Source organism: Sinocyclocheilus grahami, unplaced genomic scaffold, assembly GCF_001515645.1.
Source record: "Sinocyclocheilus grahami isolate Dianchi unplaced genomic scaffold, SAMN03320097.WGS_v1.1 scaffold51.1, whole genome shotgun sequence".
Taxonomy (NCBI): Eukaryota; Metazoa; Chordata; class Actinopteri; order Cypriniformes; family Cyprinidae; genus Sinocyclocheilus; species Sinocyclocheilus grahami.
In genome coordinates this window covers 1,646,960-1,664,653 of record NW_015505230.1, presented here as the reverse complement: position 1 = coordinate 1,664,653, position 17,694 = coordinate 1,646,960, and the positions used below count along the sequence as shown (strand labels likewise).

General features: G+C 34.5%; 1 protein-coding gene across 1 annotated transcript; it reads left to right on the top strand.

Moving 5' to 3' along the window:
- The first annotated feature begins 467 nt into the window (after positions 1-467).
- LOC107583230 (protein jagged-1a-like) lies at positions 468-16,294 on the top strand. Its single transcript, XM_016269377.1, has 19 exons — positions 468-498; positions 3,073-3,186; positions 4,919-5,032; positions 5,306-5,428; positions 6,719-6,945; positions 7,072-7,222; positions 8,626-8,790; positions 8,890-9,003; positions 9,092-9,205; positions 10,164-10,277; positions 10,361-10,477; positions 10,960-10,987; positions 11,874-11,959; positions 12,097-12,210; positions 13,275-13,384; positions 13,491-13,715; positions 13,828-13,956; positions 14,759-14,912; positions 15,636-16,294. Exons 1-19 carry the CDS (start codon positions 468-470, stop codon positions 16,187-16,189), a joined length of 2,784 nt encoding a protein of 927 aa, XP_016124863.1. The 3' UTR covers positions 16,190-16,294.
- The last annotated feature ends 1,400 nt before the right edge of the window (positions 16,295-17,694 follow it).

Here is a 17,694-nt window from a genome sequence, read left to right as displayed (position 1 = left end):
AGTAAGAACTGAGAGATACACACGCAAACATACACTTACTAATCAAGCAGTCCGTGTCCTGGCCAAGCCTAAGAATGCAGTGTGCATTCATTTGATTTGGGCAGAATAATGCATCACATCGTGTGCAGGCTCAATCACATATGTGTGTTGGAATAGATCTGTTGGTTGGGTTGTTTTGGCATGATGTGTCTTCTGGGAATACTTTTAGTGTTTTTTGTCTATTTTGGTGGTATAAATTGTATCTGTAATAGTGTTTATTCCCTCATTCACTCCCGCATGAAGAAACACGAGTGGAGGGGAGGAGAAATTATATCATTGGCAGAGGGTGCGATGATGTTCAGGGTGGCTGGAATGGCGTGATGATAGAGAACTGCTGAGATCACACAGATGGAGCTGATAGCAGTAACCATATCCCTCTTTCTGTCTTGTTTTCTTAGCCATCTGTAAGCAGGGCTGTAGCACCGAGCATGGCTCCTGTAAAATGCCTGGATATTGCAGGTAACACATAGCATTTATTATACGGATAATGGATTTAATGACTCTTTTCCAAAATTAAGTGAGCTGACTTCTGGCTAAATGGGCAGCTCCCTTCTAAGGTAGCATGCCAAAAAAAAAATCCTAGAGTCTCATAAGTAAACTCAAATGAAACCCCAGTTTCTGCACTGGCCTACTATTAAGTGACTGATTTGGAACACTACGGTGACAACATATAGAATCTCATAACTAGGGCTGCAAAATTTAAATTTTTAATTTGTAAAAAAATTTTTTTTTGATAATTGCACTTGTAGTTTCAAATTATATATTTTTTCTTTTAAAGAGCTTTTTTTCTAAAGAGGTTTTCTGTGCAATTTTGTAGTGCTGCTAAATTTGGCCACATTTTTAAATATATTATTAACCCTAAACATAACCCTATTATTTATTAATAATAATGAAAATAATAAAAATTTAATTTAACAGTAAAACTGTAAAAATACAATATACATTTTTGTCTTAATTTCTTTTTCATTTCCGGATGCATCATGATTTCTCCATATTTATTACACTACTGTTACACTAAAGTTGGGATTGGTACGTTTTTGGAATAAGTCTCTTATACTCAACAAGGCTGCATTTATTTGATCAAAAATGTCAGTGAAAAAAGGAATATTCCACATTAATGGAAGTACTGGAGGTTGATTTGATTTTTCCAAAGAGGATAAAAAGTTGTTCAACAGATGCTTCTTGAGTGCGCGGTTTGTATGTTTCGCTCACGTTACTTATCAGCGAGTCGTCAAATTAAGCCATGTATCATGTTGCAGTTCATACTGGCCAACTGGCAAGTAACTCAATTTTATTTACTCTCCAAAGCCAATTTTTACTCCCATTTAGCACTTGGTGAGGGTTGATTCTGGATCCTGCTTGTCCATATTTCTCCTGGATTCTGTCATCTGTCTTTCTTTGGTCAGGAGATTTTTATGTGCCGTAAGAACTGAGAGATACACACGCAAACATACACTTACTAATCAAGCAGTGCGTGTCCTGGCCAAGCCTAAGAATGCAGTGTGCATTCATTTGATTTGGGCAGAATAATGCATCACATCGTGTGCAGGCTCAATCACATATGTGTGTTGGAATAGATCTGTTGGTTGGGTTGTTTTGGCATGATGTGTCTTCTGTCAAACACACCGCTCCAGGACGCAGTAATAGAGATATTTTTTTGTTCTTCTGTTTTCATTTTGTTCTGGTTTGCTTCGATTTTCGTCGATCCTTTTTCTTATGTTTTATTGGAAATAAAAGCTCACAGCCTCTTGCTTCACTCGTCTGTTTTTGTTGGTGGTCTCTGTTCGGTGTGAGAAAGGCCAAAGGGGCTTTCCCGTCCACTGACTGATCTGATAAAGAGCGATAGAGCGAAGAGAGGGAGGGACTGGAAGATTGAAAGGGAGAAAACCAAGACATGATCCTGCCTGACTGTCTGTGAACAATAAAAGACAATGTGATTTGATGCAACAAACCTCATATTGATTATTCTCTCTCTTGGTTCGCATTCAGTTGACCCTTTGTTAAACTCTGCCTGCTTGCCATTGCTCGGTCTGAGAAGCTTTACAGAATGTCCCATGATATCTGAATTGGGGAAAAGCACAGTTTTCAATAAAGCTTTGCAGACACAGAGGCCTTTCGTATAATTACATTAGAAAACTGTAAAAGTTTTTTATTTTATTTAATATTTATTTTTTTGTGGCAGATGCTAGTGAAATGTCAGTTTGTTGCTGCAACCGTACATCTGTGTTTCCACAGCGTTGTAAAATAAGTAAAAAAAGAAAAAAGGGAAATGGAAACCGCATTAATGGAGTAAACAAATATAAAATAAGAAAATTAGAAATAAATGGATAAATAAAGAATAGCAAAGTTATACTTTTAAATTTAGTCATAATGTACAGTCAGCGGGTCATATATTTATTTAGGCTATTTTATATAGTTATTTTAGTATTATTTATTTACTATTACAGTTTTTATCAATATTTTGAATTGGTTTTTATTTGTATATTTTCTTTTTTTGTTTTAAATTGAGGTATTTTTATAAAATTTTATTATATAAAATTTTTATAATTTTTTTTTAAAATAATTATATATTTCTATATTTTTTGTTTTCAGTTTATTTTGAGTAATTTTAGTACTTATGTAAGCTTAACTTGCCAAGGCAAAATTGTATTTTATTTTATTTTATTTTAATTTTCAATTAACAAAACCTATTATCAATAACACTGCCTGACATGAAGTGGCTATTAACTAAATAACTGGTTAAATAAATAGACATTAAATTTTGATTTGAATTGTAATTATTTTATTATGTGAGTGGGAAGAGACCGTGGAGTCATAAGATGACATGAAACAAGCAGAGGCATACAGTGCTGCTAGAATAGAAAGGGAGTTTGTCATTGTTTGGCAAATGTGTGGTACATGTGTTTTATTTTGTGGTAAAATGTCTGTATTTTGTGCATTCCTTCAGAAAATGCTGTTCTGTCTCAGTTTTGCTTTGATTGTGTGTGTGAGCACTACATTATAACATCTCTCTCTCTCTCTGGCTCTCTGCAGCAGATAACGCCTGTCTGTCTGAGCCGTGTCTGAACGGAGGCAGTTGTGTGGAGTCCAGTCAGGGCTTTGAGTGTCAGTGTGCGCCGGGCTGGACCGGGCCGTCCTGCAACATCAGTAAGCCATCTCTGCAATGTCTCAAACTGCTCAGATCTGCCTTTCGATTTTTCGTACCTCACACTGACTTTGAAGGAAAGAACTGAGCCATATATAGAAATCAGAATGTCACTCTTTGACTCGGGCCAGAAAGCAACCACCCAGAATAACCTAGCAATTGCATGTTATCACATAAAAAATTCAGGATATTTCCTTCACTGCTTTCTGGTATTGTGACAAAATCTTTTCTTTTTGGACTAAAGTACATACTTTTTTTACAAAGTCTTTTTAAGTTGAAATTTTGTTTTTCTCTGGAATTGTATTAGTTGTTTGGTGTGGAAGTCAAACACTCCACTGTATAACAGTTTCTAATTTTGGTTTATCTGGCAAAGAAATGTATATTGTTACTGTGGTCATCTCCTCAAGTACCCTCTTTTAAAATGTGGTTGTCTCAAATATCTATGTTACTTCCACTTGAGAAACTCACCTTTGATATACATCAAAAGTCTAATGATTTTTGGCAGATATGGACACCTCTCTGGTGCTACATTAACAACCTCTCTTGATCTTCTATTCTATGGTGCATATGCCTGACTGTATTCACTTTTCTACCTGATTGTATGCTTCTTATTGTTTTCCATTGTATAGCTGAGACTGTATCTGTATGTTTATGTGCATTAGAATAACAGACTAATAAAAATTCAAAAATTCAGGATATTTGTACCTTAATCTACAAAAAAGTAAAATATCCTTACCAGGGGTAGGTGATATTGTTTTTGTATGAACCTCAACATTTTGTTGGATTTATGCTTAAGAGAAAAAAAAACTTTTTGCCAATAGGGGACAAGAAGTAAATATCAAGATATATGCTATGAAAATACATCTTGCACAGTGTTGCTTTTAAAATAAATGAATCTTGTTTTAAGGATGTTTAGACATTTTTGCTTTTAAACAAGATCAACTTAGAAAATACTTATTAATAATGATTAAATAATAATTGTCAAAATATTCACTATTATTCCACTGTAAAATGAGTGTAAATTAAGAAAATATTTTAATATGAGTTAGTATTAAGAAATGTATATTAAGTATTAAATATCATTAACAACAAGTGTCAACATTATTAATAATAACAATTTATTAGTATTAGAATGAATTAATTCGAATTATGATAACAGTTTATTATTGTTGTTGTTATTTAAACAGTTCTTGTCATATGATGTTTAAATCGTTTTGAAAGAAGTCTCTTATGCTCATAGCTACATTTCTTTGATTTAAAACACAGTTAAAACAGAAATGTTGTGAAATTTTATTACCATATGAAATGACTGTTTTCTGTTTGAATAGATTTTAAAATGCAATTTATTCCTGTGATCAAAGCTAAATTTTCAGCATCATTACTCCAGTCTTCAGAGTCACACGATTTTTCAGAAATCATTCTGATATATTACTATAGCCCAGAATAACAAAGCAAGCGCATGCCAACACATTAAAAACCACTCTGAACACCTTAGCCAGGGCACAGCAACACCATTTGAACCATTTAAAATACGCCAGTATCACTGCAGTGACTTCTGCATAATCAAGGACCACTTGTGTTTCTTCAGCAAAAGTGAAAATCAAGTTTTATAGCTGTTTTCTTGCATAAACATTTGTTTCCCTTTGATTTGATACTTAACTGAAACAAAACTGAACTTCAGAAGTCTCTTAAACTATCATGCAAATTTCCTCTGTGTGTCCTCCTCTTCCTCAGATGAAGATGACTGCAGTCCGAACCCGTGCAATCACAGCGGCGTGTGCGTGGACCTGGCGGACGGTTTTAAATGCATCTGCCCTGCGCAGTGGACCGGCAAGACCTGTCTCATTGGTGTGTGTGTGTGTGTGCCTGTGCTCCCTCTCTTTCTTTGAGTCAGGGTGTGTTTGTTCTAAAATTCAATTTACCGTGGTAACCGAATCAGCCTTGGAAGAATTTAAGTACCAGACCACCATGAGACCCCCACCGCTGATACATACGAGAGCGCATTTACAGTCCATTAACACACACGCACAAATTCCTCCGGGACGTTTTGGTGCTTGCCTATCAGTCTGATTGTAATTTAGACTGCGCTCGTGCTGATTTCTTTTGTCATTTTTGGCTCAGATGCTAATGAATGCAAGGAAAGCCCGTGCGTCAATGCCCACTCCTGCCGGAATCTGATTGGCGGATACTTTTGCGAGTGCCTCACTGGTTGGACGGGCCAGAATTGCGACATCAGTAAGTATGGTGAAAAACCCCCCCCCCCCCCAGACCCGCTTTCTCCGTTTCGATCACCTCTATCCATTTCTGTTTAAAAATAGCAGAAGCTGAGTCATGTTTTGGAGAGTGAAAATAAAGACAGAGTGAGTTTGTAAAACGATCGGATTACCATAAACATTCTTGTCTCCTATTCATTGTTTTTTCTCTCTCTTTGTATACTTTGCTCACTCTGGTCCAGGCTGATTCGTGTACAGCTGGAATACATTAGGACATTGTCTGAGCCAGTTAGCTCTCAAAACACTGCGAGTAAAGTCCTAATCAGCTCTGACAATCCCGTGCTTGATTTGATCAAATGAAACATGTTGTAATGGACTTTAGGATATTAGTCCCTTGTACTGCAAGAAAGTAAAATATCCTCACTAGGGATGGGTGATATTGTCTTTGCATAAACCTCACAAAATTTTGTTTAAAGAAAAAACTATTTGTCAGTGGTCCTAGAAAATAAAATTCAAGATATAATCTATGAAAATATGTTGTATCATACACAGTTTTGCTTCTCGGGTAGATTTATTTTGTAGGTGTTTGGACATTTTTGCTCGAAAATGATACTTACTGAATGATACTACTTAAGTAATTAATAGTTATTAAATTATATTATTAATGATCATTAATTAATCATATTTATACACTTAATTATTTTAAAGTATAGCAAGTAAAAATTATATTATTATTATTATTATTATTATTTTGCTGTATAACAAGTAATGATTATTAAATTATAAAATATAAATAAAAGAAAAATATAAATAATTATTACATATATAGATGATTAATAGTTGTCAACACCATAGTATTATAAATAACAATAATAGTAATTGTTTTGTTGTTATTATTATTACTATTATTGTTACTGTTTACAATCATTTGTATTTATTATCTTACTCAGTATAAAATAATAATAATAATAACTTTTTATTTTACAATACAGTATTATTACTATTATGTATCACAAATAGGAATTAATAAAATGAAGTATTCCAAATTTAAATAATTAAAAGAAAAATATAATTATAAATTTAAATGCAGATAATTATTAAATAATGATTAATCATTATTGTCAATATCATAGTATTATTAATAATAATAATAATAGCACTTGTTATTATTACTATTACTATTAATGTTTACAATAATTATTATTTATTATCTTGATAATAATAATAATACAACTTTTTATTTTACAATGTATTCAATTGATAATAATAATAATAATAATGGTATTATTTTTTCATAATGATTAGTGTTCTGTGAATATAGTGTTTTGCCGCCCTGTCCTAATGTGTCTCTCCCTCTGTCTGTCTGTCTGTCAGGATCTGGTCGGTGGATATCGATGTGTGTGCGCAGCAGGCTTTGCAGGTGAACATTGTGAGCGAGACGTGGATGAGTGCGCCAGTCGACCCTGTCTCAACGGCGGACGCTGCCAGGACGCGCTCAATGCATTCCAGTGTTTGTGTCCACCTGCTTTCTCAGGTGTCACATGTCAGGTGAGCTCCAAAACCTTTTGTCTTAACCGTTTCTGCTGATTTTTTTATGTAGTCTTTGTAAACGTGCCTAAATAACTTTGTGAGCAGGTATAAGAGTCTGTGCTGTCGGTGTGATTTTGTCTTCAGCTGGACATAGACTACTGTGAGAGCGGCCCATGTCAGAATGGAGCACAGTGCTTTAGCTTGGCCTCAGATTACTACTGTAAATGTCCAGAAGATTACGAAGGCAAAAACTGCTCCCAACTTAAAGACCACTGCCTCGTCACACCATGTCAAGGTAGGTTACCCCGAGGATCCAGTATATATATATATATATATATATATATATAATTTATTTTTTAATGAATAATATTAAAATTATGTTTTTACTTCTTTGTTGCACTCTACATGTTGAGGTAGTTGGTTTACTGTCAATGAAAGATATCCGTTGGAAACCCATGTTAGCCCTAGAGTGAATACTAGAGGGGTCCTGAAGTCTCCAGCTTTATTGAGGGCTAATCAGCGCTCTCAGACTCCAGATCTTCAGCCTCATGTGCGGGTGGTAAGATTATCTGCTTGGGCACATTCGGAGGTTTTAATGGGTACTCCAAATAGAAGTTGAGTCTTTTTTAGTCAGCGTGGGCGTAAGACTATCCTCATCTCAAGGCCTCGGTGCGTTTGATGCCGTGCCATTGTGTACGCCGTAGCGTTAGTGATTGCTAACTCTAGTCTATTGGTCTCCCGGGCTGGTGCACCATGGTAACAGCTAAGATATCGTTACACGATACATATGCTAACCCGAAGTGAGCTTATACCGAGAGGGGAAAACCCACCATTAATCATGACGACTTGGCTAATTCTTAGCATGCCGCTGTCTGCTTTCATCATTGCTGTCAGTGTGAAGGAGAAATTTGGATGGAAACCCTGGAACTATTTTCACATTAAATATTCAGGCCTGTAAAAGTCATGTTAATTCATAATCTTAAAGTCCAACGACTTTTCATAGAAATTTCTATGGTGAATTTTTTTTCTAGTTAAATCATTCAAATTGCGCAAATGGCTTTAAAAACAATGGAAAGTCATTGTTCAGACGACTTTTTGCTTTTCAAATAAATTGACCTCGTTTTAGATTTTTTTTCTTCTCTAAAACAAGACTAAATAAAAAATACATATTATTAATTATGAAACTTTACTATTAGTGATTATTAATATATAATATAATTTTTTACTGTAATAAATAATAACAATAATATCCTGTTTTACGGTAAAATATTATTATTAATTACTGCAAGAATGATCATTATTTAAACAAGAATTAAGAAAATATTAAAATACTTATTAAATTAATTATTTAATAAATTATGAATACTTATTAAAACAATAATTATTATTAATGTTGACAATAGTTACATTTATTAAATCTGATCTTAATCAGATTAAGATTATAATATCAAATGTAATTATTGTCGCCATTAATAATATTAATTATATTATACTAATAATAACAGCATTATTGTTACTATTAATGCTGTGGCGAGATTCTCAGCTGGGAAATCTAGCTAGCTTCTAAACCAGCTTCTTTGTGGTTTCTAGCTGGTCTAAATGGCTCCCAGTTGGTGGACATGAGTTTGACCTATAGACTAGATTAAGGATTTTGATCAAAAGGACTCTTAATGACTCAGTCCTCATTTTGTTCCCCAGTGATTGACAGCTGCACGGTTGCCGTGGCGTCTAACAGCACTCCGGGCGGCATGCGGCTCATCTCCTCTAACGTTTGTGGTCCTCACGGCCGCTGTCGAAGTCACGCCGGAGGGCACTTCAGCTGCGAGTGTCAGGAAGGATTCACCGGCACATACTGCCATGAGAGTAAGCCAGATTCGTATCCCAGGGTTCTTTGCTGATATTCGATTCAACACATTCGCTCACAGACTTTTTAACGTTGTACCTCTCACTCTTTACTCTCAGACATCAATGACTGTGAAAGTAGTCCCTGTCGTAACGGCGGTACTTGCATTGATAAAATCAATGCGTACCAGTGTATCTGTGCTGATGGGTGGGAGGGACACAACTGTGAGAGCAGTGAGTACATTTCAGCCTTAAAAGTCAGAAATTTCAGAAATGTCTCTAATTATATTTAGCAGTAAAACATTGTTTGTTTCCAAAACAGACATTGACGACTGCAGTATGAACCCCTGTCGGGACAGAGGAGTGTGTCGTGATCTGGTCAATGACTTTTACTGCGAGTGTGAAAACGGCTGGAAGGGAAAGACTTGTCACTCACGTAAGCCCCGCCTCCTCATTTGCATATCAGCGCAGTTTGGCTAGATGATTTATAAAATCGTGTGTATTTATACAATCTTGAAAACCCTAGTGTCGTTTTATGAAAATAAAATTTCTTTTGTCAATAAATGTTTTTAAATATTTTAAATCGACTGGAAAGTCATTGTTCAGATGCCTTTTTGGCTTTGAACTGAATTCATCTTGTTTTAAGATTTAGATATGTTTGCTTTAAACAAGACTAAATAACAAAATACTTATTAAATTATATTAATAATGATTATTAATTAATATTAATACTCATGGTAATTATTACTGTATAGCAAGCAAGAATTCATAAATTCATTGCTGTTGTTATTTTACTGTTAAACAAGTAAGAATGAATGAAAATATTATTATTTTGATTTAACTAACAGAATTCTATATGTAAAAAAAATTATAAATAAAAAGAGGGATTTTGTCAACAAAACAGCTGTTGTCAAGTAGATCCAATATGTTTAACGTAAGAACTAAATACATTAAAAATCTAGCATGTTTTTTTTCACAAATAAGAATATTTAAATTGAATTCAATCTTTAAGAATGATAATAATAATATTTTTAATTTACATGAAAATATAATATCAGTACATAGTGATAAACAGCCATATTTATCTACATATATTTTTACGAAACCATTTGAATGCATGAAATAGCATGGGAAAATGTCCCTGAGCATTTTTAAGTGATGATACAAATGAATCATTGAATCAGAGTTTTGAATCAGTTCATTTAAACGGACAATTTGAACTGATTCACGGAAACTAATCTGACTTTCCGACTAGTTTAAATCAAACGCTATTATCTTGCAAGTCACGAGACAATTAAAGGATCGCAGAATTAGTCTAATAAATCGTTCAAGTATCAAGTAAATGATTTGAATATAGTCCATTTGTCTGACACTTGATTTCTTCTCGTTTATAGGCGAAAGCCAATGTGACGAGGCTACTTGTAACAACGGGGGCACGTGTTCTGACGAAGGCGACTCATTTAAGTGCATGTGTGCTCCTGGATGGGAAGGAGCTACCTGTAATATAGGTGAGCCGCTAACAACCTGACTGACCATTTTGGTGAACTAGCCTCTGAATCAGTTTTTAAAGCTTTTCCCCTTCACTCTACAGCAAAGAACAGCAGCTGCCTGCCGAACCCCTGCGAGAACGGAGCCACGTGTGTCGTGACAGGTGACAGCTTCACCTGTGTCTGCAAAGAAGGCTGGGAGGGGCTCACCTGCAGCCAGAGTACGGCAACACTTCCTGTTCCACTTCCTTACTACTTCCTGTCTTGACTCCTGTTTCCAACTATCACCTACTGCTGCTTAAGGTTCTCTTTCAAACTATATACTAATTGGATAGCACCTTAACGCTGAAGTGTGTCATTTCTACACCACGAGCGTCATCATTATAGTTGTCTTTGCATATTACACTGGGATAGAAGAAAGTATTTTAACACTGAAAGATTTACACACGTCATCTTTACCTTCAGATGCAGAACTCCAGGTTTTTCTAAATGAACACAGAAAGTGGCATGAATAGTTCACAGATTATTAGCAAACATAACTTTATTAGCAAACATGACTGATCTACTGGTTGATGTTGCATCGTGGATTATAGACAGTTGTACACGTGAACATGCTGATTTCACATGATTACAATAATCTTCAGATGATTGTTTCTGTGTGCGAATACCGTTAATAACAAAATGTTTGATGCTTCATTTACAGATTCCAATGATTGCAACCCACAACCATGGTGAGCTTCATTTGAATCAGTCATTTTGCTGTTTCTTTCAAAATTAAATTAATTTTTTTAAGCATACTGTGTAATTAAAGGAAGATCTTTTTCATTTATCTAACAATGTAATCATATAACAAATAATACATAGTGATAATCAGCTATATTTACCTTATATATTTTTACTAAACCATTTCATTATATGAAATACTGTGCTAATTAAGCTTCACGTGAATAGTAAGATTAATTTCAAATCAATAAATTATGTTGCTGCCTTCAAGTCATGAGGGGAGGATCACATTTATGAGATGCGCATACATAAAGAAAATATTTTTTTATTTTATGGCGCTGTTTAAGTCATGAACTTAATTCCGTTTTAATGAAAGAATCATGGCGGAGGCTAACTGGTATTGATCATAATTAAATTTGTATTGTAAGCATCAACTATAATTTCGTTTATACATATTTTGTATATTGTTAATTAAGAATTGCAATACGTTTTGCCAGAAAAAACAAATATAGTCTGTTAATGAATCGATCTCTGTGGGTGGACAATACAAAATATGTAAAGCATTAATTCATAAAATTTATATTTTAATTAAATTAATATTTTCATACAAATTTATATATTTTAAATATATATAAAAAATATTTAAATATATATATATATACTTATGTATATAAATGCTTGTAAGCTTGTTTTTATTTTTTGCATTACCAGTTAAAAAGCTTTCTGTGTTTGTCATCAATTTGAAATAAATGGGATTTGACCAAAAATGTACTGTATTTTACAACGTACTTGAGATGTCCAAACTCGTAGAAATTTCCCAGGAGGACTTGAAGGCAGCATGTGTGCTGGTGAACTCTGACCCCGTATCTCATCATGTGTGTAATGTGTGTGCAGCTATAACAGCGGGACGTGTGTGGACGGTGATAACTGGTACCGCTGTGAGTGTGCCAGTGGATTCGCAGGGCCCGACTGTCGCATCAGTGAGTGATTCATGCTTCATCAATGTTTTGTTAGGTTGTAGCTTAATGCATACAATGTAAATAGTCACATTAGCACAGAAGATGGTGATTTTAGAGTAATATTGTTCTTGTGTAAACATATATGTCTCACCCCACAGACATCAATGAGTGCCAGTCATCTCCCTGTGCGTTCGGTTCCACGTGTGTCGATGAAATTAACGGCTACCGCTGCCTGTGTCCACCCGGCAGAACCGGACCCAGATGTCAGGAAGGTACATGGTCCAGACTCCAATTCCCATTATTCATGCTTGCTGTTTAACTTCAGTATTATTAGTCATGCAGCTAATGATCATACAGAATTCAGGGGTTGTTCAAATCCCACTAAGCTTTAGTATTAAACCGTTGATACTTCAAATCATGCATCGATTAGGGGAACTTTTCTGTCCCCTTGAGAATAAATTTTTTTTCTTCTAGATTTAAAGGATATATAATAGTTTGTAAACTTCACTATCTATTCTAATATTTATTTTAGCTAATATAATATCTATTGTGTTAATATTATTGTGTAATTTATTATTTTTTTAATCATGATCTCAGACTAGGTTTGTTAGATGTTGCTACTAAAACCCTTAGTATTTTATTTACATTTTTTCTCATGCTAGATTTAAAGGATATATTATAGTAGCCTTTAAACTTTTGATTGTCTCTATTGTGTTAATATTATGGTGTTATTTTTTTTATTTGTATCTTTTTTTTCTAGATTTAAAGGATCTATTGTAGTAGCTTTTAAACTTTTATCTATTGTGTTAATATTATGGTGTAATTTATTAAAATTGTATCTATTGTGTTAATATTATGGTGTAATTTATTATTATTTAAAAAAAATCTTTCTTCTAGATTTAAAGGATGTATTATAATAACCTTTAAAAAAATTTACTTTAACTATTGTGTTAATATTTTTTATAATCATGACCTCAGAGTAGGTTTGGTTTTAATTATTTTTAAATAATTCAGTATTTTAAATAATTTTGGTGATACATTTACTAATTTTAATTCTGTAATCTATTTCTTTGTATTTTTCTTAATTAACAGTTACCACGCACTAGCTAACTTAATGTAATTAGCAAGATTTATGTTTGTTTTTTTTCTCAAACACATGGCAAACATCATTACAAATCACAAATTGAAAGGACAAGTGATAAAAGTTTTAACATAACTGAACCATAACTATAATTCAGTTTAATTTAGTGTAAAATAGTCAAAAGTGGCCCTAATTAAAGAATAAAACGTGTAAATGTAGTATGATTTTTTTTTAATGCCTAGTTTTTTCTCTCAGTCACCGGACGTCTGTGTGTGGTCGGAGGTGGGATTGCTGTAGATGGAGCAAAGTGGGCTGAAGACTGTAACACCTGTTACTGTCACAGGGGGATTGTCAGCTGCACTAAGGTATGTCAGCGAGAGCCTGTGTGTTGTAGCTGTTGTTAAATCGAGGACAGAAGTTAATAGTGATGCATTATCGTTTCTGAATTCGCTTCCTTCCTCTCTTCCACAGCTGTGGTGTGGCCCTAAACCTTGCCGGATGCTTGGTTCAGGACGAGGCGACTGTCCTCTGGGTCAGTTGTGTGTGCCGGTGCGAGACGAGCAGTGTTTCGTGAAGCCCTGCTCATCACAGGGCGAGTGCTGGTCTGCTCACCGGCCGGCCGTGAGGGCCCGCTGTCACCCCGAGAGCGACTGCACCAACATCACCTTCACCTTTAACAAGGACACCATGCCACAGGTGAGGCCACTGGGACTGATATTTAAAGTGTGGTGGTGGGGTTGGGTGATTAGGTTGCATGTATTGGATTAATGCATGCATTTTAAAATGTTTTCTGATGTGTTGCTCTAAGGGAGTGACGGTGGAGCAGGTGTGTCGTGAGCTGAGGCATCTGTATGTGGCAAAGAATGTTTCGGCTGAGTTTTCCATCTCTATGAGCTGTGAACTCTCTTCTGCCACCAATGAGATCCATGTGGCCATCGTAAGTCACATTCATGCAGTATTTCATTGGCTAGAAATAGCTTTTTGTGAGTGCAGTTTTAATATCCTTATTGCATTAAAGAACGACTATGTATAAACAACTGTGTATAAATAATATATTTATATTATTTTGTTTATAATTTTTTATTTACCTTATGCATTTAATTTATTTGTGTATAAAAAATATATTTGTATTATTTTTGTTTATATAATTATTTTTTATTTACATTATGTATTTTATTTATTGGTGTATAAATAATATATTTGTATTGTTTTTGTTTATATTATTATTTTTTATTTACATTATGTATTTTATTTATTTGTGTATAAATAATATATTTGTATTGTTTTTGTTTATATTATTTTTTATTTACATTATGTATGTATTTATTTGTGTATAAATAATATATTTGTATTGTTTTTGTTTGTTATTATTTATTTTTTTACATTATGTATTTTATTTATTTGTATTTTACTATCAAAGTAATTTTGCAGTTAATTTTGCTTTAATTTAATAATAGCTTACAAGCTTCAGTTGTAAAAAATATTTATGTCTTATTCACTTTTTAAGATGCATTTCAAAGGAAATAATGTGCATATTTTTTATTATATTATTTGATTTTATTATACATTATGTTGTTGTATTATATTTATTGTTATTATTTTAACACCCCATGCATTTTGTTTGCTTTAATTTAATAACAGCAGCTTCAGTCGTAAAAAGAAACTATAGAAAACAATTTAAGTCAGGATTATTTTTTGCATTTTGCATCGCATTTTAAAGGAAATATTGTGTTTTGTAGCATGTGACTGAGGATGGCATTCACGGCCGGGTTCCTGTCAAAGAGATCACAGAGAGCATCATCGATCTGGTGAGCAAACACAGCGCGAACAGCTCCATCATCGGCTCCATCGCTGAGGTCCGTGTGCAGCGCAGACAACCACAGAACCCCAACGGTGAGACACCACAGGAAGCACTTACACATTGGAGGAAGTAGCCGTAGGTCAAAATGATGGATGCTCTGATTGGAAATAAAGTAAAATTTTATGCAATTTCAGAGCAAATGCATAAATATTGAGATATACACTATCAATCAGAAGTTTGGAGTTAGTGAGGGGTTTCTTTTCATTAAAGAAATTAATACTTGTATTCAGCAAGGATGCATTAAATTGAAAATAAAGACATTTATAATGTTACAAAAGATTTCTATTTAAAAAAAAATGCTGTTCTGAACTTTCTATTCATCAAAGAATCCTGAATAATGATTTCTGCATAAATGTTAAGCAACACAACTGTTTTTAACATTGATAATAATAAGAAATGTTTGTTAAGCAGCAAATCAGCATATTAGAATGATTTCTGAAGGATCTTGTGACACTGAAGACTGGAGAAATGATGCTGCAAATTCAGCTTTGCATCACAGGAATAAATTACATTTTAAAATGGATTCAAATATGAAAACAGTCATTTAAATTGTAATAATATTTCACAATTTTACTGTTTCTCTGAAAAATATTAAGATTTTTTTTTGCATTTAATTTGAGCTACTCAGCTAATACACCACACTAATCAATTTAATAACATATATCAAATATAATAAAATGATAAATGCTTTTGCACAATGCTGGTATCTAATATTTTGCCGTCTTGTTTTTATTTTCATTGTTTTCTTCATTTAGTAGACTACTTGATGCCACTGCTGGTTTCCATAGTGACGGCGATCTGGGTTTTGGCATTGGCGTGGGTGTTCCTGTGGTGCGTGCGCCATCGACGCAAACAAAGCTCCAGCCCCACCACCATCAACCCCGCCACCCCCTACTCCACGGGAAACGCAGAAGACAACACGGTGAACAACGCCCGCGAGCAGCTCAACCACATCAAGAACCACATCGAGAAGAACGCGTCCAATGGCAGCCTGCCAGGAAAAGAGCTCCACTGCGACGACAAGAACAGCGTCAACGCCAAAATCAGGACGGGTTTCTCCGAATCCGCCAGACTAGCGCAGGAGGACTCCAACAAGCGTCTGCAGAAGGCGTGCTTTCCACGCCAGTCGGCCTACATGCTGGTGGACAGGGACGACAGGCTGAGCGCCAACGGCACAGACGTAAAAAATCCACACTGGACTAATAAACGAGACAACAGAGACCTGGAGTCACAGCACAGAGCTCCGGATTCACAGCAAAGAGATCTGGACGCACAACAAAGCTTGCACAAAATAGAGTATATCGTATAGCAGCCGATGCTCGGCATGGTAACAGTCGTTGCTACATGATGTCACAAAAGGTCAAGCGAAAGAAGACATCCTTTGGAATCAGAACGCTTATTGTTGACTGTCACGACAAAGAGCACTCTATCCACCCAAATTCTCATTACTGTACATGTGGGTTTTTCCCCCGTAATTCCCAGTTTTTCCAAAATTGAAATACTGCATTTTTATCCAATACAAAATACTGTAATACTAGGATTTTTATGCAAATCAGCATAAATTACAAGAAGCACAATAAATACCACGTAATTAAAAACACATATTTTTGTATTGCATAAAACTGAGAATTACAGGGGGATGTGCTTAACCTTTATAGTGCTAAACAGTATAGTCCTATAAATTCTTATTCGTTTCTTGTGATGAAATTAGATTTGGAAATGTTCTTGAGGGTTTTGTGAGTTTCATCCAATTGTTGAACTGAACTGCATATGCAGATTGTGTTCAATATTTATAACGTCAAACTTAATGCACCAGAAATAGCTTGTGAATCAATTCCAAAAATCAATGATTGCTGGTGTATCATGTGCTCGAAGATTGTATTTAACTCCCATTTATTGGGTTTTTGACTGGATTTAACAAGCTTGACTCACATGACCTGCCAGAACTAACGCTAACGCTTAATTTATGTTTGAATGTTTACTGGTTCCCGCCTCCTTCTTCCCGACCTATGGACTGTGTTACAACAGACTTGCCAACTTTGCAAATGGTTACCAAAAAATATATATATATTTCTAATGTTATTTTTCTAATTTTTTTCAAAAATTAGCCCAATTTTGCTGGAAAACGGCAGACTTGGCAAAAATGCCCTTAAAAGTGCCCACCTGAGTTGGAATTGGATCACTTGAACCAAATGGACAGCACCTGAGTTAAATATATGAGTGTCACAGCAAAGGGTCTGAATACTTAGGACCATGTGATATTTCAGTTTTTCTTTTTTAATAAATCTGCAAAAATGTCAACAATTCTATGTTTTTCTGTCAATATGGGGTGCTGTGTGTACATTAATGAGGAAAAAAAATGAACTTAAATGATTTTCGCAAATGGCTGCAATATAACAAAGAGTGAAACATTTAAGGGGGTCTGAATACTTTCCGTACCCACTGTAAATGCAGCCTATGATAAGGAGACTATGATAGCGGATTTAGAAAAGTCACTTGCGAAAAAAAGTTTGTTTAAATCAATATTTTTTTTTTGTATAGTGATGTTTTTCCAGTATTAATTTATATAAATCCATAAGCGAAGTTCAATTTATCTGAGTAAAATTGTATAAGATACTGTATTAGAGGGATTTTTTTTCAGTAAACATACATTCTCCAAGAAAGAGCTACATTTGTTGACTGGACCTTTATTTTTAAGAGTGTAGTAGAGCTGATCCTGTTATATGGTGCTGAGAGTCCAGCTCTCTCTGTGGACTGAAAGCACCACTGGGCTGTTTGTATGTATTTGATCTCACCCTACAGCGCAAACTGTTG

Coding starts and splice junctions, on each gene's coding strand:
- LOC107583230 (XM_016269377.1), top strand. CDS start 468: ATGGCTCCTGTAAAATGCCTGGATATTGCAG. Junction 11,960..12,096: donor AGGGCCCGACTGTCGCATCA/GTGAGTGATTCA, acceptor CTCACCCCACAG/ACATCAATGAGTGCCAGTCA. Junction 13,385..13,490: donor GGATTGTCAGCTGCACTAAG/GTATGTCAGCGA, acceptor TCTCTTCCACAG/CTGTGGTGTGGCCCTAAACC.